The 25,966-nt window shown below is 39.5% G+C and overlaps 2 protein-coding genes across 4 annotated transcripts in view; one reads left to right on the forward strand and one right to left on the reverse strand.

The window, feature by feature from the left end:
- Usp39 (ubiquitin specific protease 39) overlaps positions 1 to 17,339 on the reverse strand; it is a 31,716-nt gene extending 14,377 nt beyond the window's left edge. Inside the window, exons 1-6 of one of the 3 annotated variants that reach the window (XM_071684394.1) lie at positions 17,255 to 17,339; positions 5,733 to 5,870; positions 4,940 to 5,053; positions 3,286 to 3,461; positions 2,595 to 2,783; positions 1,303 to 1,473 (exon numbers count right to left, since the gene is read on the reverse strand). In XM_071684394.1, coding sequence (XP_071540495.1) covers positions 1,303 to 1,473; positions 2,595 to 2,783; positions 3,286 to 3,461; positions 4,940 to 5,053; positions 5,733 to 5,823 — 741 coding nt within the window. In that variant the 5' untranslated portion in view covers positions 5,824 to 5,870; positions 17,255 to 17,339. Of the gene's footprint in view, positions 1 to 1,302; positions 1,474 to 2,594; positions 2,784 to 3,285; positions 3,462 to 4,939; positions 5,054 to 5,732; positions 5,871 to 7,743; positions 7,966 to 17,254 lie in introns of those variants that run through there. The other 2 variants (XM_071684393.1, XM_071684395.1) reach the window with 2 other exon arrangements.
- LOC139760790 (uncharacterized) overlaps positions 15,179 to 25,966 on the forward strand; it is a 33,532-nt gene continuing 22,744 nt past the window's right edge. Inside the window, exon 1 of the mRNA XM_071684392.1 lies at positions 15,179 to 15,330. The gene's annotated coding sequence lies outside the window, so the exon portion shown is untranslated. The remainder of the gene's footprint in view (positions 15,331 to 25,966) is intronic.

Raw genomic sequence — 25,966 nt, forward strand, 5'->3', positions numbered from 1 at the left:
GAAGTGGATCATAGGGTGGGGGAGGGGGCGAAAATTTTGGGAGCCTTGAAAAATGTGTGGAAGTCGAGAACATTATCTCGGAAAGCAAAAATGGGTATGTTTGAAGGAATAGTGGTTCCAACAATGTTGTATGGTTGCGAGGCGTGGGCTATGGATAGAGTTGTGCGCAGGAGGATGGATGTGCTGGAAATGAGATGTTTGAGGACAATGTGTGGTGTGAGGTGGTTTGATCGAGTAAGTAACGTAAGGGTAAGAGAGATGTGTGGAAATAAAAAGAGCGTGGTTGAGAGAGCAGAAGAGGGTGTTTTGAAATGGTTTGGGCACATGGAGAGAATGAGTGAGGAAAGATTGACCAAGAGGATATATGTGTCGGAGGTGGAGGGAACGAGGAGAAGAGGGAGACCAAATTGGAGGTGGAAAGATGGAGTGAAAAAGATTTTGTATGATCGGGGCCTGAACATGCAGGAGGGTGAAAGGAGGGCAAGGAATAGAGTGAATTGGAGCGATGTGGTATACAGGGGTTGACGTGCTGTCAGTGGATTGAATCAAGGCATGTGAAGCGTCTGGGGTAAACCATGGAAAGCTGTGTAGGTATGTATATTTTGCGTGTGTGGATGTGTGTATGTACATGTGTATGGGGGGGGGGTTGGGCCATTTCTTTCGTCTGTTTCCTTGCGCTACCTCGCAAACGCGGGAGACAGCGACAAAGTATAAAAAAAAAAAAAAAAAAAAAAAGTTTGGGCATGTGGAAAGAATGCAAGATGAGGAGTTTACTACAAGGAAAATGTATGACAGTACGATTAAAGAGGTTGATGTGGGTGGAAGACCAGCTTTGACACAGGGAAAGAGTGGAAGAGCACTGGTGAGATAGAAAGTGTGGAGGAATGCATTGAATGGTGTACACGAGGGAGGCATGTAAAGATAGGGATAAATGGAGACTATCACAATGGCTGCTCCCTTTGATAGGAGTTCCCAGAGGGAATGGATGTCAGAGATATAAATAGATATAAACATCATCCATCCCTAAATTACTGCAAACGCCAATTAAACATATCCCATGACCCTTCATGCTCACAATGCAACAACAACAATGAAGACTTGTTGGTCAAATACTCAACTCTTTCCCCAAATCGATAAACACACATCATTACTGACCAGCATCCTGACTACTGTGGGAGTTTCTTAACGACAGAAAGGATTCTTGGGGCAGAAAGTAAGCATATACATATAAATATATAAGACTAGCCTAAGTACTGCAAAACGTATTTGTAATGACAAACAAAGAAAATAGAAATGTACTACCTTTTCAGAGTAGATATTCATGGTTCCTCGGAAGCAGCGATTGATGATGGTATTTTTCCTTTTTGGTGTCTTCAGTCCTAAATGCATTGCATTTAATATCCATGACAAAAATTGGATGGCATCTCCCTGAACTGTGAACTGGAATTTCTTCTTACTGCATGATACTACTGCCTAAAATAAAGAAAAAATGCAAAAAAAATTTCAACATGGCATCAGTGTTACATATTAAAGAGTCAAAGAAGATTCCTTGAAATACAACAAGGCATATATGTCACATAAGCTATAAACTTTCTCAAGTACAAGTACAATGAAAATGAACATACTACCTTTCTTCAGTCCTACTTATGTGAATTCTTTTGTGCTGATAAATACTGAGCTCAAAGGATGGGACTAAGCTCTTTCTTTCCTGAAAGGTAGTAATGTTAATTTTCAGTAATTCCTATGATGTCTGTCATTTCACCATTTGGATGAACACCCCATAGTTGTAATTACCTTTTTGCTGTTCCTTATCTCTGATTGCAAGAAACCAAAAAACTCTACAACTTCATCTTATCTATATCCATCAATGCCCTGAGCTCACCCATATCTTCTGATGAAGCTTCACTGCATGCTAGCGTATTTCAGTTCTTCCATTCTCATATTCATCATTCTACTATTCTTACCAGTTCTTTTATTAGCATCTTCCACATTTCACTTCATCTCATCTTCTACAAGCTTAAAATAACTGTTCTTTTCTCATACTGGATCACTGTCTCCCACATTAGGAAGGTAGCGCCAGGAACAGCCAAGAAAGGCTCACATCCGCTCCCATCTATTCTCTAACTGTTATGTGTAATACACTGAAACCACAGCATCCTATCCACAACCATGCCTCACAGACTTTTCTATGGTTTACCACAGACACTTCACATGCCCTGGTCCAGTCCACTGACACAACATCAACCCCAGTATACCACATCCTTTTAATTCACTCTATCCCTTACACGATTTCACCCTCCTGAATGTTCAGATTCCAATCGCTCAATCTTTTTCACTCCCTCCCTCCATCTCTAATCTAGTCTTCCTGTTCTCCTTGTTCCATCCACTTCTGCCACTTATATATTCTCTCTGTCAACTTTTCCTCACTCATTTTCTCCATTAATCCAAACAAATTCATAAATCTATATAAACATGTAATCCTTTTCTTCCAAACATTATGCCTCTAAACAGAGATTTTGCCTGAAAATTGATATACATAAATCTTGTAATTCACATGGGTTTAATAACTTGAAAAAAAATCATAGGCTACTAACCTGAAGCATTTCATGAGGTGATACATGAGCCTTGAAATTCCTTGGATTCCATAATTTACGCACTAGTTCTCCAAATCTCGTAATGAGTGGGAACATTGCTAACCCTTGGGTGCCAGGTGCATGGTGAATATGGCTGTAATTGCAGGGGTCCAGGAAATAGTTACGTAATGGAGTGATATTTGACAAAGCCTGGAAAAACAATGGTCAACACAGAAATGTTTTTATAGTCAAGAAAATAAAAGTAGAAATCAAGTTTGAAAGTTTTTAATAACTGGAAATCTTAAGATGCAGCTTGATTTCCTTATCAACCTGGTTTGTAAATATGCTTTGCATGCATGCAAAGCACATATACATGGACATTCACGCACATACAGGCATATGTTTACAGAGACCACAAGAATGAGTTACTTTCTTGAGATTATACATTTCCTATAAGTGGAACAACAATCTTCAGCATTACTTAGTAAATAAGGTACAACTCTACCTTTCCAGCAAAAATTCAGTATCAAGAAGATGAATGTTTTTTTTGTTAATGCTTAGCATACACACCACAAGCACCACAAGCATACAACTGTATTTCATCACCTTGTGACCATTTGAAGCTCTGATTTATGTGGTATATCATATGCAATCAAAAAAGAAATCATTATCTCTCCAAGAAAAAAAAGGATTAAAAAATGCATGGCCATACCTGTAAGACAACATTGCAGTAGTCATTGGCCTTGATATTGTTAAGACCAACTATGCCTGGCAAGTATAATGTCCCATCATAAGCTCTACTCATTTTGCTCTGGTTCACCTTATGGGCGATATAATCTCGTGAGAAGGTTGGATTTACCACAAAGATGATATCATTCAGGGAAGAATCTGGTGAAAGGAAGAAAATTAGATATGAAAGACATGAAACACTTATATAGTTACTGTAACTTAGGAACTGACCATCATTTAGTACTTCACCAGTTAAACATGAATCTTTTACACAACAAACTCTGTGGTGTAGCATTAGCATTGCTGTTTGTGACACATTAGCAGGCTCTCTGTTTCCTGGCACTACCTCACTGCTGTGGGAAAGTGATTGTGAAAAAAAAGATAGATAGCATGAATGAGACAGCCTTGATTAGGGCATTCAGATGAACATACTGTCTCAGCTTATACTTCCCACGTATTCCCTGCGTGTCGTAGAAGGCGACTAAAAGGGGAGGGAGTGGGGGGCTGGAAATCCTCCCCTCTCGTTTTTTTTTTTTTTTTTTTCAATTTTCCAAAAAAAAGGAACAGAGAAGGGGGCCAGGTGAGGAAATTCCCTCAAAGGCCCAGTCCTCTATTCTTAACGCTACCTCGCTAACACGGGAAATGGCGAATAGTTTGAAAAAAAAAAAAAAATAAAAGAGAAATAAAGGTTAAGTACATCTACTATGACAAAAAATTGCAAAATCTTTTTCTTAAAGTTTATGGAGTGTTTAACAGTTAATTTCAAAGTTTTGGCTTGTATCTGCAAAAGAATGTGCAAACTGACTATTTACATGCACTAAAGTCCAGACTCTATGATACATCAGTTGGCATATGAATATCATACCTGGGGCACTAGTTCTATCCAGGTACATGTAAGTAATATGCATTGAACATGCTTCATACATTCTGATAACTTGTGTTTCAGTACATCTCTACCTTTAAACCTCCCTATTCAACTTTATTCTCCATGCCTACACAGCCTCATAAGGATTCAAGAGACTCCTGGGTAAGAAGCAAGTATATATATCCAAATAGTTGCACCAAAGTCTGAGCAAACACTTGCAAATTAAATATTCTGCACTGAAAATACAATTCATGAAAGTGTACTTTTGTTTTCTTAACTTTCCATAAAACACATAAAATGATGGAAAGAGGCATACCAAGTTAAAAGACTGGCTGATCATATGTAAAACACAGGCCATGCACAATGGATTATTCATATTTTTTTATCATCAATAATCAATTGTGATTTTTCATGTTCAGTAGCCAGACTTGTGGACATTCATTAACAAGCTAATGAATGACAGTGGAAAAGGATACCATAAATCTATTCATCAATACATTCACCTGAGTAAAACATGGCATATCCATATAATTTTGGTTTCTTGCCACCAGCTAAATCACACATGGTGCCTTAAGCAAAAAAAAAAAAATTAAAAATTAAAAAACTGTAGTAATGTATCACCAGTTACAATGGGAAGCTGATAATGTAAACCCTACAATGCACTGAAAGCAAAAGAAACTGCAACCACCTGTCGACTTGTGGGATGTTCATATAATGTTATACCTGTGGTAGAGCAATCAAGAAGATTCTGCCAGTAGTACAAAACACTTACCAATAATCTCATAGTTATCAGGGAGACAGTAGAACCTGAGTGTCTGCATATTGAGGTACACATGATGACCATCAGATACACTGTGGGTGTATGCATGGGTATTAGGTCCTCGACCTGCAAAAATATATGTATGAGAAAATGGAGCACATTTTCATCATATGACTATTTCACTGCAAAGCACATAAACAGATATTTTAAACACTAACAACACCCCATACAAAGAACTAGGCATCATGCAAGTGAAGATGTCAGAAAATTTTTCTAAGTGAGATTTCTTTCTGTATCATAATCAGTATGAGCTACAAGAGATATATCATATCCCTGAACTTCAAAGATGAGATTCAGTTTGAAAACTATACACAATGGTAATTCCAAAATTAAGTCAAAGTGACCCAATCATCCATTAAAAACTCTTTAGGATTAATACAACTAAGAACCAACATTCCACTGCATATACAGTTTATAATGACAATACTTCACACCACAATGGTGGTGCAACCATACCAACCTCTGCACAGTATGGCATTCCTAAAGAAGTCATCATCAAGCATATGAAACAGAAGTGGGTGGGAGAACAATTCCACTAGTTCTACCTTTCTTCTGCCACAAAACAGAAAAAAGCTTGACTTACTTAAAACCAATCTTATTTATCAGACACTTTAGACCTGTTAGAAAATGGAAACATACTGCTAGTGCTGATGCTTAAATAACTTTAATCAGGCTTCAAACCTGTGAAAATCTTAAATTCTTCTATGTAAGTGATACAGGGAAAACTACTACTATTTCTTCTCACCTTGAAAGTATTTACCACAAACCAGGCAGGCATAGACATTGATTCTGGAGAGTGATACACTGCATAGTTTTTCAAAGTCAAAATCAAGCATATGACGATTAATGGTGTCCAGATATGGGCAGGAGCGAGACTTTTTTGCTGTGAATAACAAATATAGTATGTTAATAATAAAAAAGCAACCTTTTCTTTTATAAACATGATAAATATCAACTTTACAGGCACAGCAATTTGAATGTATGAATATAAGTGAAAATTTCAATATCTATACCTGCAGAATTGACCCTAAAACTTTGAATAAACATTAAGCCATCAATTACCATAAAAATAAACAGGACACTGAAAATGAAGTGTGGCGCTAAATACTGTCAATGCTCCAAAATCGGAATTTAAAAACTCTATACAAACAAAACAAGGGTGTGTCAACATGAAGACTTGCTGAAGAGCATAACATTGGAAACAACAATTTATAATATCAAAAGGCAACATGTCAAGATCATGAAATTCTGTGCTGACAGAAGGGCATGGCCATGCAGAAATCCTTACACAGCAAGTGGTGTGAATGGATCTCTCTCTAAAAAAATTTTTTGTAAAAAGTAATGTACAAGGGGTGCATATTTCCAGCTCTCTTTTGTATGACATCTTTTGTATCACTAAAATAGTTTCTCCATGCAGATGTATACAGTTTTGAGGAATCTGTACACTTCTTGGCATGAAGGTGTTCAAATTTTTGAGGTCTGACTAAGCTAACAAAGAAACTCGCATTTAAAAATGTATAGAACCTACGAAAACCTTACCTAATTTCCCCTAGGGCCTAACATTTACTTTATTTGTTATCTTACAAATACATAATTGCACCACTATGTTCTACTTTCATCCACTGTCTGTGGCTATGTGTTCACATGGAAAGTGCTTTAATCATTTTCATCTGGGAGCTCATGACATTGTTTAATGATTCCAGAAAATATATATATATATATATATATATATATATATATATATATATATATATATATATAATAACATGTTAAAAGAATACTTACTTGAACTTGTAAGTGAAATTGGTAAAAAAAAGTTTTAAATGTACTAATTTACATTAATATCAGAGAAAATGTATGGTTAATTCATATGAAGGGGGCAAAACAAATAAAAAGTGAAGAAAGAAAACAGCCTGTGATAATCTCACCTTACCTCCCTACCAAATGAGGTTTTACAACTTTCAACTGAAAACTGCCCAAACTGACAATCAGCATCAACAAATTAGTAAAACACCAAGAAGACATTAAATTCACCACCTACACTCCATTCCATACAGGCCCCAGAAGATCTATCTTATGTTAGCACACTTCTAAAGTAAATCTAACTATTAAGCAAGATCGGATTAGGTTTTCATGGGGTTCCTTAATCTTTTAGAAGTGTTTATCACACTTTACCATACTTTCCTTGATGTTCATAACCCTCACCAGTTTACTTATTACACAGCAACAAATGCTAAAAACTGTAAACAGTAAAGAAAATGCACTGGATGGCAGCTAGCATCATCAACCAGACTTACTAATAAGAATTCATTCCACAACATCGCAGCATAGAACATTTATACTAGTAAATTTCAATTAAAACTCTCGACTAGTATGGTTAGTTGTTTTTTACGACGTTTAGCAGATCTCTGGAAGAGTTACGTTACTATGTTAACTATGCTTAATCTTCATGGCCCTCCCTAATAGCACATCGTCTTAGATCGTGCGCTGTAAAATAATGACCCACTCACATCGAGACGAAGTGCTTCCTTATTCACTACAATATGCACAGTCGTTCCATAAGAAAACATTAGATTCCACAAATAATAAGATAGCAGGAATGAACTGTAACTTTACCCAGATCAGGTCTAATATAGGGAGGTATAAATTAGATAGGTATCAAGCAGATTCTTCTACCTCCTTCGACTTTTTCAAAACCTTGCCCGGCATATTGGGATGCAATACAGCAGATAACCTGAAACTTCTGAGATACTCACTGACTCTTCTGTCACCAGGATCATCTTCAAGTTCTCTTTTAACTTTCATCGTAGTATTTGTCGTTGAATTTATATCCGGCGTAATCATTGTAGTTTATCTGTACATACTATTCAACCGAGAATCTAACAACAAACTTTCATATAAATGTCAGACCCCTGACGAAGTAAATAAACATTATAAGCACCCGAATATTCCTTGGAAGGTCTTCTGATGCTTTATAAACTGGTTTAGGTTGTGGATATTATCCTTTTTTGTATTGTAACGAATGAAACGTTGTTGTCTTTTAAGGAGAGTAAGTATAATATCATTATGATAACTTGTCATTTTGTATGTTTAAGTACAAATGATTAGATATCCGAAAGAATGGATATGGTGTTTACCGAGGATCAATTAGAATCTTTGCCTTGAAACTAGCAGGGAAATTAGGCACCACAGATTTTAAGGCGAGCTATGGTTAGTGCACAAGATTTATGAAAAGAAATTTTCCTGTACCGAGACGGCGAACGAAAATATCACAAGAACTTGATGACAAGGTTATTGAATTTCATAGGTTAAGTGTGAAATAACAAAAAGGTTTTTATTATCGGTATATTTTTTAGATCTCTGAGTACTATGATACCGTATATGATATGACAAGTTAGCCTGAGCTAAGGACGTCGACACACTACTGAAAGCACGTTGCAAGGTAAGTTAGCGTACTTTAAGTTGGTGAGCTTCATCTGGTGAAGGCACTGCACAGCTTTTCACTATAATTGATATACATTTTACGTTTCCGTTGTTTACTGACAATAATTGGTAGATATTTTTCATGCCTGAAGCTAAAAGTTAATCCTAGCACATCTCATTATGCACCGATTTCAACCTAACGAAACTATTATCCATGTATACGTCAACCCCCAATTTTTTTGCCTGAAAATTTGGTCTTAAATAGTCGAACTATGCACGAATACACGAGTATATATATATGTATATGTGTACAAAAAACAATATATATATATATATATATATATATATATATATATATATATATATATATATATATTATCTTTTTATTATACTTTGTCGCTGTCTCCCGCGTTAGCGAAGTAGCGCAAGGAAACAGACGAAAGGATGGCCCAACCCACCCACATACACATGAATATACATACACTTCCACACACGCACATATACATACCTATACATTTCAACGTATACATATATATACATACACAGACATATACATATATACACATGTACATAATTCATATTTGCTGCCTTGATTCATTCTCGTCGCCACTCCGCCACACATGAAATGACAACCCCCTCCTCCCGCGTGCTCGCGAGGTAGCGCTAGGAAAAGGCAACAAGGGCCACATTCGTTCACACTCAGTCTCTAGCTGTCATGTATAATGTACCGAAACCACATCTTCCTTTCCACATCCAGGTCCCACAAAACTTTCCATGGTTTACCCCAGACGCTTCACATGCCTGGTTCAATCCATTGACAGCACGTCGATGCCGCTATACCACATCGTTCCAATTCACTCTATTCCTTGCACGCCTTTCACCCTCCTACATGTTCAGGCCCCGATCGCTCAAAATCTTTTTCACTCCATCTTTCCACCTCCAATTTGGTCTCCCACTTCTCCTCGTTCCCTCCACCTCTGACACATATATCCTCTTTGTCAATCTTTCCTCACTCATTCTCTCCATGAGACCAAACCATTTCAAAACAGTCTCTTCTGCTCTCTCAGCCACACTCTTTTTATTACCACACATCTCTCCTACTATATATATATATATATATATATATATATATATATATATATATATATATATAAATGTCCCTGGGGATAGGGGAGAAAGAATACTTCCCACGTATTCCCTGCGTGTCGTAGAAGGCGACTAAAAGGGGACGGAGCAGGGGGCTGGAAATCCTCCCCTTTCGTTTTTTTTTTTTTTTTATTTTCCAAAAGAAGGAACAGAGAAGGGGGCCTGGTGAAGATATTCCCTCAAAGGCCCAGTCCTCTGTTCTTAACGCTACCTTGCTAATGTGTGAAGAAGTATCAGGAGAGACTGTGTACAGAATGGAAAAAGGTGAGAACAATGGAAGTAAGGGGAGTGGGGGAGGAATGGGATGTATTTAGGGAATCAGTGATGGATTGCGCAAAAGATGCTTGTGGCATGAGAAGAGTGGGAGGTGGGCTGTTTAGAAAGGGTAGTGAGTGGTGGGATGAAGAAGTAAGAGTATTAGTGAAAGAGAAGAGAGAGGCATTTGGACGATTTTTGCAGGGAAAAAATGCAATTGAGTGGGAGAAGTATAAAAGAAAGAGACAGGAGGTCAAGAGAAAGGTGCAAGAGGTGAAAAAAAGGGCAAATGAGAGTTGGGGTGAGAGACTATCAGTAAATTTTAGGGAGAATAAAAAGATGTTCTGGAAGGAGGTAAATAGGGTGCGTAAGACAAGGGAGCAAATGGGAACTTCAGTGAAGGGCGTAAATGGGGAGGTGATAACAAGTAGTGGTGATGTGAGAAGGAGATGGAATGAGTATTTTGAAGGTTTGTTGAATGTGTCTGATGACAGAGTGGCAGATATAGGGTGTTTGGGTCGAGGTGGTGTGCAAAGTGAGAGGGTTAGGGAAAATGATTTGGTAAACAGAGAAGAGGTAGTAAAAGCTTTGCGGAAGATGAAAGCCGGCAAGGCAGCAGGTTTGGATGGTATTGCAGTGGAATTTATTAAAAAAGGGGGTGACTGTATTGTTGACTGGTTGGTAAGGTTATTTAATGTATGTATGACTCATGGTGAGGTGCCTGAGGATTGGCGGAATGCTTGCATAGTGCCATTGTACAAAGGCAAAGGGGATAAGAGTGAGTGCTCAAATTACAGAGGTATAAGTTTGTTGAGTATTCCTGGTAAATTATATGGGAGGGTATTGATTGAGAGGGTGAAGGCATGTACAGAGCATCAGATTGGGGAAGAGCAGTGTGGTTTCAGAAGTGGTAGAGGATGTGTGGATCAGGTGTTTGCTTTGAAGAATGTATGTGAGAAATACTTAGAAAAGCAAATGGATTTGTATGTAGCATTTATGGATCTGGAGAAGGCATATGATAGAGTTGATAGAGATGCTCTGTGGAAGGTATTAAGAATATATGGTGTGGGAGGAAAGTTGTTAGAAGCAGTGAAAAGTTTTTATCGAGGATGTAAGGCATGTGTACGTGTAGGAAGAGAGGAAAGTGATTGGTTCTCAGTGAATGTAGGTTTGCGGCAGGGGTGTGTGATGTCTCCATGGTTGTTTAATTTGTTTATGGATGGGGTTGTTAGGGAGGTAAATGCAAGAGTTTTGGAAAGAGGGGCAAGTATGAAGTCTGTTGGGGATGAGAGAGCTTGGGAAGTGAGTCAGTTGTTGTTCGCTGATGATACAGCGCTGGTGGCGGATTCATGTGAGAAACTGCAGAAGCTGGTGACGGAGTTTGGTAAAGTGTGTGGAAGAAGAAAGTTAAGAGTAAATGTCAATAAGAGCAAGGTTATTAGGTACAGTAGGGTTGAGGGTCAAGTCAATTGGGAGGTGAGTTTGAATGGTGAGAGGCTGGAGGAAGTGAAGTGTTTTAGATATCTGGGAGTGGATCTGTCAGCGGATGGAACCATGGAAGCGGAAGTGGATCATAGGGTGGGGGAGGGGGCGAAAATTTTGGGAGCCTTGAAAAATGTGTGGAAGTCGAGAACATTATCCCGGAAAGCAAAAATGGGTATGTTTGAAGGAATAGTGGTTCCAGCAATGTTGTATGGTTGCGAGGCGTGGGCTATGGATAGAGTTGTGCGTAGGAGGATGGATGTGCTGGAAATGAGATGTTTGAGGACAATGTGTGGTGTGAGGTGGTTTGATCGAGTAAGTAACGTAAGGGTAAGAGAGATGTGTGGAAATAAAAAGAGCGTGGTTGAGAGAGCAGAAGAGGGTGTTTTGAAGTGGTTTGGGCACATGGAGAGAATGAGTGAGGAAAGATTGACCAAGAGGATATATGTGTCGGAGGTGGAGGGAACGAGGAGAAGAGGGAGACCAAATTGGAGGTGGAAAGATGGAGTGAAAAGGATTTTGTGTGATCGGGGCCTGAACATGCAGGAGGGTGAAAGGAGGGCAAGGAATAGAGTGAATTGGAGCGATGTGGTATACAGGGGTTGACGTGCTGTCAGTGGATTGAATCAAGGCATGTGAAGCGTCTGGGGTAAACCATGGAAAGCTGTGTAGGTATGTATATTTGCGTGTGTGGACGTGTGTATGTACATGTGTATGGGGGGGGTTGGGCCATTTCTTTCGTCTGTTTCCTTGCGCTACCTCGCAAACGCGGGAGACAGCGACAAAGTATAAAAAAAAAAAAAAAAAAAAAAAAAAAATATATATATATATATATATATATATATATATATATATATATATAAACAAATGGTCACCTATTCCTTACTCCCAGTGATACGAGCAATGTAATCAAAACGTAATAGAACTTCCCTGCAACAGGCCCTGATGAAATGTTAAAAGTTTTAGTGGAACGAAGTATTTTGGCCCAGTTATAATCCAAGCACTTCAACCACTCCTGGTTACACAACAAAATCCTAACATCTGGAAACTTGTGAGCATAATACCACTCTTAAAACCTTCCAAACCACTCGACTCCCCCCCTTCTTCCTACCGCCCGACATCACTCTCTCTTCAGTGTCCAAACTCTGTGAAAATTGATCCACATGGTAGTATCTTGCCACTATGCTTATTTTTGTTTTCTTTTTCCCATGGCAGTTGACCCGAAGGGAGAGGTGTATGGGGAGGTGGTTGCTGCTTATCTAATCTGATTCTACCGTTATATTTAGATCTTTTTACAAGTGACCTCTTTATGGACAATCAAACCTGTTACCTGTCCTTCTCATGTACTCCTCAATGAGCCCAGGACCTTAGCCACCTCACCCACTCTATGACTCACTTTACCTTCCATGGTTCCATCTACTGTTTATACCGATTCTCAAGTAATTGAAACACCACTTCTTCCATTTTTTTCATACTTGTTTGACGTTTTCCATATAGCGAGGTATCATCAGGAACAAATGAAACAGCCTCATTTGTTCACATCTGCTCTGTATCTGTTATGGATATTGCACGGAAACCACAGCCCCATATCCACAACCAGGACCCCCTCAAATTTTCCGTTTCCCCTGACTGCTTCCTAACAGTAAGACTTCGTTTATTTACCACATTTCTCCTGTTTTCAGTATCTCACTCATGCCTCATACCTTCCTGCCCCGATAACTCAAAGCATCCTTCACTCCAACTCACCTTTTCGGTTTCCCCTTCTCGTTCCTTTCCCATGTGTACACCGTTTTAGTCAACCTCACCTCACTCATCATCTCTTCCGTACTTTTTGATCAGGGACTCATGCCTCGCATCCACACAACACCGTCAGTACTACTGTACAGTCAGTCATAACCATCTTTGCTCTTAATGACAGTGATCTCTCCACACACTCTTCAGTGCGCCCAGGACCTGAGACTCTCACCCAACCTACGGCTCACTTCAGCTCCCAGGGTTCCATCCACTATCATGTATGTAAAACACTCCAACTTCTCCAGGTTCTCGAAGTTCAAACTCGCAACCCAACCAGACTGTCTTATTTCACAACTAGACTTAATAGCCTTGCTTTTGTTTACAAATTCTCAACTTTCTCCCTTCATACACTCCCAAATACAAAATCCAGCTTCTACAGTTTATCACAGTTGAATCTGCCACTAGAACTGTGTCATCAGGAAACATCAAGTAACTCGCCTCCCACCCCCAACAGACTGCTAACCTGCCCCTCTGTCTTAGACCCTCGCATTCACCTTCCATACCATCTCACCCATAAACAGATTAAACAGCCACTGAGACATTATATATCCAACCCAATAACCTGCCTTCACTTGAAACATTCTCCCTCCTCTTTTCTTACTCGTACATACGCCTTATTTTCTAGATGAAATTCGTCATTGCTTCTAATAGTTTTCCTCCCACACCATATATTCGAAATATTTTCCATATAGCATCTGTCAGCCTTAACGTGCACTTTCTACAGATCCATAAATGCATCTAGGGACCCTCATTTCAACTCTTTCTTTGCTGATATACTAACAGTTGCAGCTCTCCCATAAGCTCCCCTTCCATTTGCTAATTTAGCTCTCGTATGTTACTCGTGTTTCTGTATCCTCTCTTCCGTTCTCACATTACTGAAGAAATATAGGTTATATTCCCAAAGTCCTTAGAAGAACGAGTGGACTGCTTTAGACGATTCCCAAACACTTGTCGGATACTGTTGTATGAAATCTGCGAACTAGAAAATCCTCATCCTAGACAACTAAGGAACTTGGCAAATAAAGGACGTGGTTTTAACCGATGGAAACATATTCTTGGTGCACAACATCAAGCAACAGATGAGAAAGAACCTGCGTCAGCAAGATGCGAGCAAGGGCAAGAAAGACTGCTGATCATCATAATGCCCCAGCTTGCCATGCTCTCGCTAGTATTTTCCTCTTGCCGAGAAGGTTGACCAGGCCCACATTACAGAACGTAAAGTGGCACCCATATGCTAACCAGGAGGCGGATTAGTAAACACAAAGATAAAACAAAGTTAAAACACAATGGAATGTACGTTATAAACACGTACAAGAACAATTATAATGTCAGAGGGTAGAGGAACAATGATGTAATATAAAGCAATCCAGAGCATCACGTTGTGTGTGTGTGTGTGTGTGTGTGTCTGTGTGCGGTAGGGAGAGGGTGGGTCTAGGGACGTCACTTGATCTCTGGTGTCAGGTGTCCGCTCCGCTACCCTCAACCCTACTGTTCCTGGCTGACATTGTCACCATCATGCTGCACTCTGGGTGACACTGTCATCACCACACTGAATCCTGGCTGACATCACCAACATACAGCTCACCATCATGCTGTACGTCTGAAATTATCGCGTTTATAGGTCACACTCAGCTTATGCTTTGGTGTGCATCGACTTGTGAGCGTTTGTTATGAATTCTTCCTGTGTTGTGCAGGCCACCTCAAAATATTGTGAATATATTACCTTCTCTTGAAATTATCAGTTTCATTAGATAAATAAGTTTCTTCGTTCTGCAGTGAAATAACGTGTGCTTTGTTAATGTTACATACAGAGGGTGATTGTAAAGTATGGAACAAGTTGAAAGACATGGAATATGAATATGACGAAGATTCTACTGGTAAACATGGAACAAAACAGCAATTACCGTTGTTCTAGGTCTGTCATGACATAAAGCAAGGGAGAAAATAGAATAAAACACTGCGAAAATCTTTGAATGAAATCAGTCACAACAAAGGAAAGGAGAGTATGGAAAGTATGAGACTGGGTAGCTTAAACAATACCGCATGCTGCGCTGAAGCAGACACCAGCCTCTGCATAGTCGTCCAAACTCAACGAGCAGAGGTGGTGTTGTCCGTTAACCCAGTGTACCACAGAGCGCGGGGCTGAACTAGGAACCCTTTGTTAACTGCACTCCCCAGTGCCCTCTTCCCCTCCTCTCTTGGGGGTGAGGGGAGAATTCAACGAACATTATAGTTATGGTGAGGTAAGCTGGCGGCATTGTTGATGACTGTGATATAATCGGGATATATTGTTCGTTGTGGTGATGGTGTGCTTTCATTTAATTTTGGACATTATTCATAACTGCATTTGTGCTAGTATTTTTTTTTTTTATCGTTTTTCAATTCTGCTTTCCAAAAAAGTTTTCTTGTTATGCAGAACTTACGTATTGTTTCATTGCCAATGTTTAGAAATTAGTATTACTTAGTTAAATATTACTGACTGATGTTTTAGTTGCTCACGTGATTTGTACGATTTTCATTCTATTTTTTCAAAGATGTTTGAAATAATGAAATTCTATACCAAATTATTTTCCCACTTTTTGTAGTGATTTGCGTTCAGTCTATCCGTGTATATGTAGGTATGTCCATTCTGAGATAAGGCAGGCAAGAATATAACTTAACTGCAGTGCATGCGTGCACACCCTGGCTACAGAAGACTATTGCTTGAAATATTCAAGGCGTAAATCCACCTGCAGGTTTGCCTTCATACTAATGTTCCTAACATTTGTATTTAACTGTGTGTGTGTGAATATATATATATATATATATATATATATATATATATATATATATATATATATATTTTTTTTTTTTTTTCTTTTCTTTCAAACTATTCGCCATTTCCCGCGTTAGCGAGGTAGCGCTAAGAACAGAGAACTGGGCCTTTGAGGGAATATCCTCACCTGGCCCCCTTCTCTGTTCCTTCTTTTGGAAAAAAAAAAAAAAAATGAGAGGGGAGGATTTCCAGCCCCCTGCTCCCTCCCCTTTTAGTCGCCTTCTACGACACGCAGGGAATACGTGGGAAGTATTCTTTCTCCCCTATCCCCAGGGATAATATATATATATATATATATATATATATATATATATATATATATATATATATATATATATATATATATATATCCTAGCTTTTTGTACTGGAGTATTTATGGTCTTTCTGAAGTCGAAGGGCAAGAGGCTATAACATATATTTTCGTAGTAAGATTTTCTTTGCCAGGCGAGATTCACAAAAAGTACGCATAACTCTTTGGTGATGGTTGTTCGGAACCTTGATACAGCATCATTGGGAATACACTGCTTCTGCGGGTCATATATCATTCATTTATTAATCCGCTAGCAAATGGATGTAGGCGGGGGCATAATAAATGCGTCTTGTTTATTACCCACTAAGATGAACTAGCTGAAGGACACTGAGCATGAGTGGTTGGTAGCAGTCGTAAATTAGTCTCCAGATATTATGCTGTTTCTTTTGCTTGCAGCTTGCTTATTTAAAACGTTTAACCTGTGAGAATGTTGATGCTTAGCATTTGTCTTTTGCTTGCATGCGGGGTAGGTAGAATGTTTAACCTGTGAGAATGTAGATGCCTAGCTTTATCTTGCTTGCATCTGGCTTCAGTAGAACATTTAACATTTCAGCGGAATTACCTTGAAAATGTTGTTAAAGAATTGTTTAACAGCGGTATACTAGTCAATTTCCATTGGTTTCACTGTTTTGGATTAACGCCTCGAGCACCCATGGACCAATGACCTGACCCAAGTTAAATGTGACTTTGTAACCTTTAATCTGGTTCAAGTCAATGGTTAATCATGATTCCCGATGGCTGTGACATCGTGATTAAGGGGCTTTTCCGTGTCGCTGTCGTACCTTAGTGATAGGTTGTGTATCGTGTTCCAGTGGTGAAACCAAGGGAATAAAACTATTAAATACTAAATACGGTTGATTTGCCAAACAATTCCACAACATTCTCGAGGTGACAGACGAGTCCCGCGCCTTGGCCTTGATGAAAATGTCATTAAGTTTTATCCCCATCCACATTCTCCATTGTTTAACGCTTCTCTTGGCTTCACCAAAGGTCGTACCGCCGTCGTGCCCAAAATTTGTAACATCGTGCTTCATGGTCTTACCGTCCTTTTGAAGGATTTTAGTGGGTGTAGTAAGCTGCCGGACCTCCCACAACTTGACGAGCTGTGATGTGAGTGGAGAAGGAAGTTCCCAACGTGTGTACCATCGTGGGTGTGTGTACTCGGGCTCAGTGACCTCATTGTTGCTTTGATATCATTAGAAACACTGGCTCATGGTGGTTGTATTTTCTCTGCGCCCAAGTTTCACTCATCCTCTCGTTTAGTTCGTCCCTTGCCTGTTGCTCTTGAATTAGAAACACCAGTAAAATTTTGCTTGAAATTTATCTCTATATGTATGATATTTCCATTCACGATAAAGACTGGAATTAGGAATTGGTGCTCTCACAATCAAAGCATGTAGATATTTATATTATAGAAGAGTTTCATCATAGTTGTTTACTGATATACAGTTTAGATGTGAATAAATCTCTCTCTGAAAGTTGATGGAGAGAGGTGGGTGATTATTGGTGCATATGCACCTGGGCATGAGAAGAAAGATCATGAGAGGCAAGTGTTTTGGGAGCAGCTGAATGAGTGTGTTAGCGGTTTTGATGCACGAGACCGGGTTATAGTGATGGGTGATTTGAATGCAAAGGTGAGTAATGTGGCAGTTGAGGGAATAATTGGTATGCATGGGGTGTTCAGTGTTGTAAATGGAAATGGTGAAGAGCTTGTAGATTTATGTGCTGAAAAAGGACTGATGATTGGGAATACCTGGTTTAAAAAGCGAGATATACATAAGTATACTTATGTAAGCAGGAGAGATGGCCAGAGAGCGTTATTGGATTACGTGTTAATTGACAGGCGTGCGAAAGAGAGACTTTTGGATGTTAATGTGCTGAGAGGTGCAACTGGAGGGATGTCTGATCATTATCTTGTGGAGGCTAAGGTGAAGATTAGTAAGGGTTTTCAGAAAAGAGGAGTGAATGTTGGGGTGAAGAAGGTGGTGAGAGTAAGTGAGCTTGGGAAGGAGACCTGTGTGGGGAAGTACCAGGAGAGACTGTGTACAGAATGGAAAAAGGTGAGAACAGTGGAAGTAAGGGGAGTGGGGGAGGAATGGGATGTATTTAGGGAATCAGTGATGGATTGCGCAAAAGATGCTTGTGGCATGAGAAGAGTGGGAGGTGGGCTGTTTAGAAAGGGTAGTGAGTGGTGGGATGAAGAAGTAAGAGTATTAGTGAAAGAGAAGAGAGAGGCATTTGGACGATTTTTGCAGGGAAAAAATGCAATTGAGTGGGAGAAGTATAAAAGAAAGAGACAGGAGGTCAAGAGAAAGGTGCAAGAGGTGAAAAAAAGGGCAAATGAGAGTTGGGGTGAGAGACTATCAGTAAATTTTAGGGAGAATAAAAAGATGTTCTGGAAGGAGGTAAATAGGGTGCGTAAGACAAGGGAGCAAATGGGAACTTCAGTGAAGGGCGTAAATGGGGAGGTGATAACAAGTAGTGGTGATGTGAGAAGGAGATGGAATGAGTATTTTGAAGGTTTGTTGAATGTGTCTGATGACAGAGTGGCAGATATAGGGTGTTTTGGTCGTGGTGGTGTGCAAAGTGAGAGGGTTAGGGAAAATGATTTGGTAAACAGAGAAGAGGTAGTAAAAGCTTTGCGGAAGATGAAAGCCGGCAAGGCAGCAGGTTTGGATGGTATTGCAGTGGAATTTATTAAAAAAGGGGGTGACTGTATTGTTGACTGGTTGGTAAGGTTATTTAATGTATGTATGACTCATGGTGAGGTGCCTGAGGATTGGCGGAATGCGTGCATAGTGCCATTGTACAAAGGCAAAGGGGATAAGAGTGAGTGCTCAAATTACAGAGGTATAAGTTTGTTGAGTATTCCTGGTAAACTATATGGGAGGGTATTGATTGAGAGGGTGAAGGCATGTACAGAGCATCAGATTGGGGAAGAGCAGTGCGGTTTCAGAAGTGGTAGAGGATGTGTGGATCAGGTGTTTGCTTTGAAGAATGTATGTGAGAAATACTTAGAAAAGCAAATGGATTTGTATGTAGCATTTATGGATCTGGAGAAGGCATATGATAGAGTTGATAGAGATGCTCTGTGGAAGGTATTAAGAATATATGGTGTGGGAGGCAAGTTGTTAGAAGCAGTGAAAAGTTTTTATCGAGGATGTAAGGCATGTGTACGTGTAGGAAGAGAGGAAAGTGATTGGTTCTCAGTGAATGTAGGTTTGCGGCAGGGGTGTGTGATGTCTCCATGGTTGTTTAATTTGTTTATGGATGGGGTTGTTAGGGAGGTAAATGCAAGAGTCCTGGAAAGAGGGGCAAGTATGAAGTCTGTTGGGGATGAGAGAGCTTGGGAAGTGAGTCAGTTGTTGTTCGCTGATGATACAGCGCTGGTGGCTGATTCATGTGAGAAACTGCAGAAGCTGGTGACTGAGTTTGGTAAAGTGTGTGGAAGAAGAAAGTTAAGAGTAAATGTGAATAAGAGCAAGGTTATTAGGTACAGTAGGGTTGAGGGTCAAGTCAATTGGGAGGTGAGTTTGAATGGAGAAAAACTGGAGGAAGTGAAGTGTTTTAGATATCTGGGAGTGGATCTGTCAGCGGATGGAACCATGGAAGCGGAAGTGGATCATAGGGTGGGGGAGGGGGCGAAAATTTTGGGAGCCTTGAAAAATGTGTGGAAGTCGAGAACATTATCTCGGAAAGCAAAAATGGGTATGTTTGAAGGAATAGTGGTTCCAACAATGTTGTATGGTTGCGAGGCGTGGGCTATGGATAGAGTTGTGCGCAGGAGGATGGATGTGCTGGAAATGAGATGTTTGAGGACAATGTGTGGTGTGAGGTGGTTTGATCGAGTAAGTAACGTAAGGGTAAGAGAGATGTGTGGAAATAAAAAGAGCGTGGTTGAGAGAGCAGAAGAGGGTGTTTTGAAATGGTTTGGGCACATGGAGAGAATGAGTGAGGAAAGATTGACCAAGAGGATATATGTGTCGGAGGTGGAGGGAACGAGGAGAAGAGGGAGACCAAATTGGAGGTGGAAAGATGGAGTGAAAAAGATTTTGTGTGATCGGGGCCTGAACATGCAGGAGGGTGAAAGGAGGGCAAGGAATAGAGTGAATTGGAGCGATGTGGTATACAGGGGTTGACGTGCTGTCAGTGGATTGAATCAAGGCATGTGAAGCGTCTGGGGTAAACCATGGAAAGCTGTGTAGGTATGTATATTTGCGTGTGTGGACGTGTGTATGTACGTGTGTATGGGGGTTGGGCCATTTCTTTCGTCTGTTTCCTCGCGCTACCTCGCAAACGCGGGAGACAGCGACAAAGTATAAAAAAAAAAAAAAAAAAAAAAAAAAAAAATCTTTATGTACAGGAAAATGTTGAATAGTGATGTGCATAAGACTTACCGCGATTTAATTGTTTTAACATCAAATCTACCCGTTCGCACCTCATATGACAGTGGCGGGCTTTTTTATATTTTAATCTTGAACGTTTCATGCTTTATATTTTTTTTTTTATCCCTCATCATCTTAGAACTGAATGACTAAGTGGAGTAGTCACAGTGACATGCTTATTGAAGGTCAGATGCCTTTACAGAATTTTCGTTTGATACTAAGTGTACTGATACGCAATTACACTGCTTATTAAAGAGTTTTGAAATTCTTTGAAACGACAAGGGTGCTCTGCAGATCCTGGGAGTGGGAGTAGAGGGGACTGAATGGCAGACGGTGTATACTGGGGTAGGAACCCAGGCTGGCAGATTGTAATGTACCCTGTGGTCAGAAGCCAGGCTGGCAGATGATGTACCATGAGTGAGAAAACTAGGCTGGTAGGTGGAGGTGTACCTTGAGGGAGGAAGCCAGGCTGACAGATAGCGGACATAGTCTTGGTATTTCATACTTAATATGGGAGTGATAGCATGTTAATGTTTAGATACTAAAGTAATAGCCTGCTACTGTTTAATTGGAGGAACGATAGAATGGTAGTTTCATTTTGAGACTGATGTTATGTTAATGTTTAATTTTACGAATGATAGCGTCTTGCGGTTTGATTCTTAGTGATACGTTAGTGTTTAATCATTGGAGCTAATTTTGAGAAAGGAGTTACAAGCTTCACAAGCAGTAGCCTTAATTCAACTCCAGATGTTCCTGACTGTGCTGGACTGTTACGTAAGGAAGTTTCTCTTGCCTAGAATTGTTGCGTACATTGAGGTACCCATACTTTTTGTTGACTAGGTGAGCCAGCTTTAACCTACATGTTTAGACCTCATGGATCCTCAACAGGACGCGAGTGTGGAATACAAAATATGGCCACATTGGAAATACATTCAGACAAGCTGTCTCATCATTCATAGTTTGATAAATTTACCCCATTAAAGAAAGCAACAATACAATAATTCATGTGAGATAATGCCGAACTAAACCTTTGAGGTGTATCTAAACTCAGTAGGGCAACAACCCTTCTTACCAAGATAACTTATCTCTTCCCCAAACATGAACGTCCTGATTAAATCACCATAATCACCATCTCGCAAAAGTCGGTATTAGAGCACCAATAATTAGTTAACATCTTTATGTAAGCTGTCAGTCTAGGAACTTTAGCAGGCACAGCAGTATATATATATATATATATATATATATATATATATATATATATATATATATATATATATATATATATATATATATATATATAACCTGAAGCATCTAGATCAGCGATGGTGTACTTTTTAAGTTCCATACCATTGCCATTGCCAAGGACAGCAAATATTAGGCCAGACTACAGGCTCATGTCTGCTGTACTCCTTAAGGCCCCCAGTTCTGTTAGTAAATATCTTTGTATGAAGAGAATAGGTCTCCATCAATGAATTTACGGAGGTTTTCAGAATGAAATGCATGTAACTGTCATTAGGGAATTAGGATATTGCGTTGGCCTTGCAATCTTTGTAATTGAAAATGCTTTAACTTAGAAAAAATGCGCATTCTGCAATTTCCATATGAGATTCATTTATTTTTTATTTCCCACATTCCCATGGTTTAGTTTCAAGACTTAGGTCTTGTCCTTCGGTAAAAAAAAAAAAAAAGATCGAGAACATTCGTAGGGTGATGCCTCTCAGCACTGATATTAACCCTACATTTCCATGTTTAAAAGTGTCGTACCTAATCTTATCGATCATGCACAGGAATACAGAAAACTGTATTAATCAAATTACGAAAGACTGTAGGCTGGCAACCTGGATAGAGAACCAATCCACTCCCATATTTGGCGAACATTGGCCCTCACAAGAACTCACTGTGTCTCGCTTCCCTAAGTCAAGTAGTGTAACTCGAGCTTGGCACAGCGTCCCGCCCGTCACTCAGGCAGCTGGGGAAGTGCTTCACGGATGCTTTACTTATCTTGCTTACCCAAAGCAAGTACATCAACTGTAGGTGCTGCTCGTACGGAGGAAAATTTCATCAGATAAGTAATGATCCACTAATTCGTAGCTGGTTACAAGGGTAGCAAAAAAAAAAAAAAAAATGTATAGGACTGGAGTCATGGTTTACGATAAATACACCATTTTTCATCGAATATTAAAAAATCCTGTGTTTCTATGGTCCAGAATACGCTGACCAATCGTTCACATGTATTTACCCCCTCCCCCTCTTTACTTACATAGTAAAACGAGCTCAGGCATATGAATAAACGTTATACTGTTTACCCCAAATATGTATGTTCTCAGAACTGAAGATCTCACTCAAGACGTTGGGTTCAGAGGTTGTATTTTGCCCTAACTGTGTCTTTGCACAACGATGAGATGTATAATTATGGATCAATCACAGTTATATATTTCAAAAAAAAGTTTACAATTTCATGAGCACGCTTGTTCATAGGTGTCGGTGTAAGGGTGCGCAACTGTTTTTCCACTTATCTTTGAAACGAGGCGAGAGTGTCAGATATGTTAGTTGCCATTTAGCTAATTTTTCAGCATTCGTACATATCTTAATTCTCAGCTAATTCCATTTTTATATCGCTGTGTTGCTCTAATAGTCTTTTTTCACACAGCTCTTTGTAACTTTGTTTCCCGTCGTACCGTGTGTTTGTTTGTACGTGTGTATGTGTCTGTATGTTTAATTATTGTCTATTGCACTGTACGTAGGATCCTATCTCGTGAATTGCTTTACACCAGGCATTTACAAACATTTATTCTTGCATAATGTCAGCGTTTACAATTTCCTGACAGTTTAATCCATTCACTCAATACTCGCACTATATAAGTACATTTATTTTTACATGTTTAACATATGGCCTCTTAACTTGATAGTGTAACTCAGCTTTCATAATTCTCATTCCGTGTTGCCCCTAGTAAATCTATATATACGTGTTGGCACATGTACATATTACTATGTTTGTGAGTCTATCGTAATGTGTGTATGAGAACTATATTAGGTTTTCATGATAAATGTCATAAGGAATTTTCAGTATTTTCAAGACTTAGATATTTGAATAGATTCTTACTTTATATTAGAAAATGAATTATGTAATTTTACAGAAACCCATTACCATAATTTGTTCCAGCCTTGTATCATCATTATCCTACCACCACGTATTGGTCCTGCTGAGGCTGAGAATCCTCAAACATACCCTCGATATTTACCTTGGGTCTGGGCTGGGCTTGGAAACATAGGTCTAGTCAGGTCAGGGCTGGCTTCCTTTCAGTAGTGTAACGGTACGATAACATTAAGTGCTGAGTGAAAATTTGAGATGAAAAATCTTAGGGAGAGGATGGCTGAGATAGATATCGAAGTACACTTGTAGTCTAGGAAGAGGATTACATACATAACGCAGCTCGATTGCCAGAATCATTTAAAGTAGTTAGATTCATGACAAGTTATCTCACGGCTGCATTGTGTTAGGAATTTGAAATGCGAGTTTAGTTCGCATTATTGCTGGCGATAACATCTAATGCTTACGTGTAGGATTGTAGTTTTTTCTTAAGAAAAGCGGTTTGATTTTGGTCCATTGTGTGTCTTGGTGGTTGATGCCACGCTTTTGAGCCTTTCCAGGAATATACATGATGATCCACATGAGCGAGAAAACAATGCCAATGTTAACAAATGTAGATTTTAGATAGTGCTACGTCTTAAGGGTTTTAGACTATATATTAAGCAGAGTTGACGTAAATTACTCTGAAAAAATATCTAAGTGAATCACGTTTTATTCGGCTCCATTATTTGCGGAAAATCATTATTCAGTTTTAGAAGAGCCCTTGGGAAACTCACACGCCGGAGCCGCTGCCAGTGATCGCTAGAGAGAACAATAGTCGCATATCATTGCTACATCCAAGGCTCGATTGTCATATTAGCAGTTTATTTCTGGTACATTGTAAAGAGCTGTTTTTCCCTGAATTCTTCACCTCCCAAGTTACTACATCTAAGAGTCTAGTGGAAAAGCCTACTTTACAGTAATATTATGTGACTAACTGTTATGGTTAAATCAGTCAATGTCGCGAATTTGGCAATAGCATCACTTTCGGCAGGCACCTTCCTCGTGAGAAGTGTAATAACGGTATGTTTATGTAAAGTGTTCCTTCCGTTGATGCTTGACACTATTGTGAACTATCACTTGTATGGACTACTGAGACAAACCCTATTAACGGTTACATGTGAAAGTTTCATGAGACAGAATATTTGTTATTTATATTTCGTCTGATATAATGATACCACGGAAAGGATTACAGTGAAAATTCGATTATAAACATTTCATTAGTCCTACTTTGTGACATTTTCCAAATAGCTATGCTACGTTACATCAAGGCGTGTCCCCCAACAGCTTCGTGATATTATCTTTACAAAAACTCGCGTCGTATTGTTTGCAATTCGTCCCACTAAAGAGGTCCACAGTCAACAGGGATGTTTTCCTCCGGTGTGTAGTCTGCACGCAGGGTAATTTGTGCGAATTGCAAAGAAACAAGTGCAGCAGAGAAACTGACCATTTGTTCAGGACATTAACGTAATTCTCTGAGAAAGATAAAACAGTGCCCAGAGACAAGTGTTTGTGTGTGTGTGTGTGTGTGAACAGTGCTTGGTTCCTCACCAGAGTAACTCTGTATATTGATGATTACATGCACATTGTAAATTAACAGACGCGTATATGCATATAACAAGTGGCATGAGACTGTTTCTGATCTGAGGAATAGGGAAGCCATTAATAGCCTATTTGAACGGAATCAAGGGGCTCAGTGATGCGAGAGCTTGGTAATGTTCGCTTAGAATCTATGGTAATTACAGATGCAGTGTCACCAATCCACAGCGACATACATTCGTTTGGATAACATGATTCATTCAGGAGGTCTTAGTGTATGACAGCCTAAAACAAATCGGAAGTGATTAAAAGAAACTCAGCCACATCTTTTCTCCCCACGCAAGTTGATTTATCTTGCTGCACATCGTCAGCATCATGCCCAAATCTAGTGCCAGTTAGTGTTCTAAGAACATTTAGTCTGGATGTTGCATTTGTGCTGTTGTGGATCGCGCGATGAGGTAGGCTAAGGAGAACCGGAGTGACGAGAGGCTGGTGCTCAGAGGTCTGATGATCACTCTCCTTGATAATGTTTTGTCCATAGTATTGCTTTTCGTGGGATCCCTGTTTAAGTATTCCCATTTATCAGAGTGTAACACAACTGTTATAGCCTCGCCTTCTCCATCCCTGCCATTGAAAAGATGTGATACGTCCCCATTTCCGTCCGCCGTTGCGTGTTCACTGGACAACTACCTAATTGTGT

Source organism: Panulirus ornatus, chromosome 38, assembly GCF_036320965.1.
Source record: "Panulirus ornatus isolate Po-2019 chromosome 38, ASM3632096v1, whole genome shotgun sequence".
In the NCBI taxonomy this organism is placed as follows: Eukaryota; Metazoa; Arthropoda; class Malacostraca; order Decapoda; family Palinuridae; genus Panulirus; species Panulirus ornatus.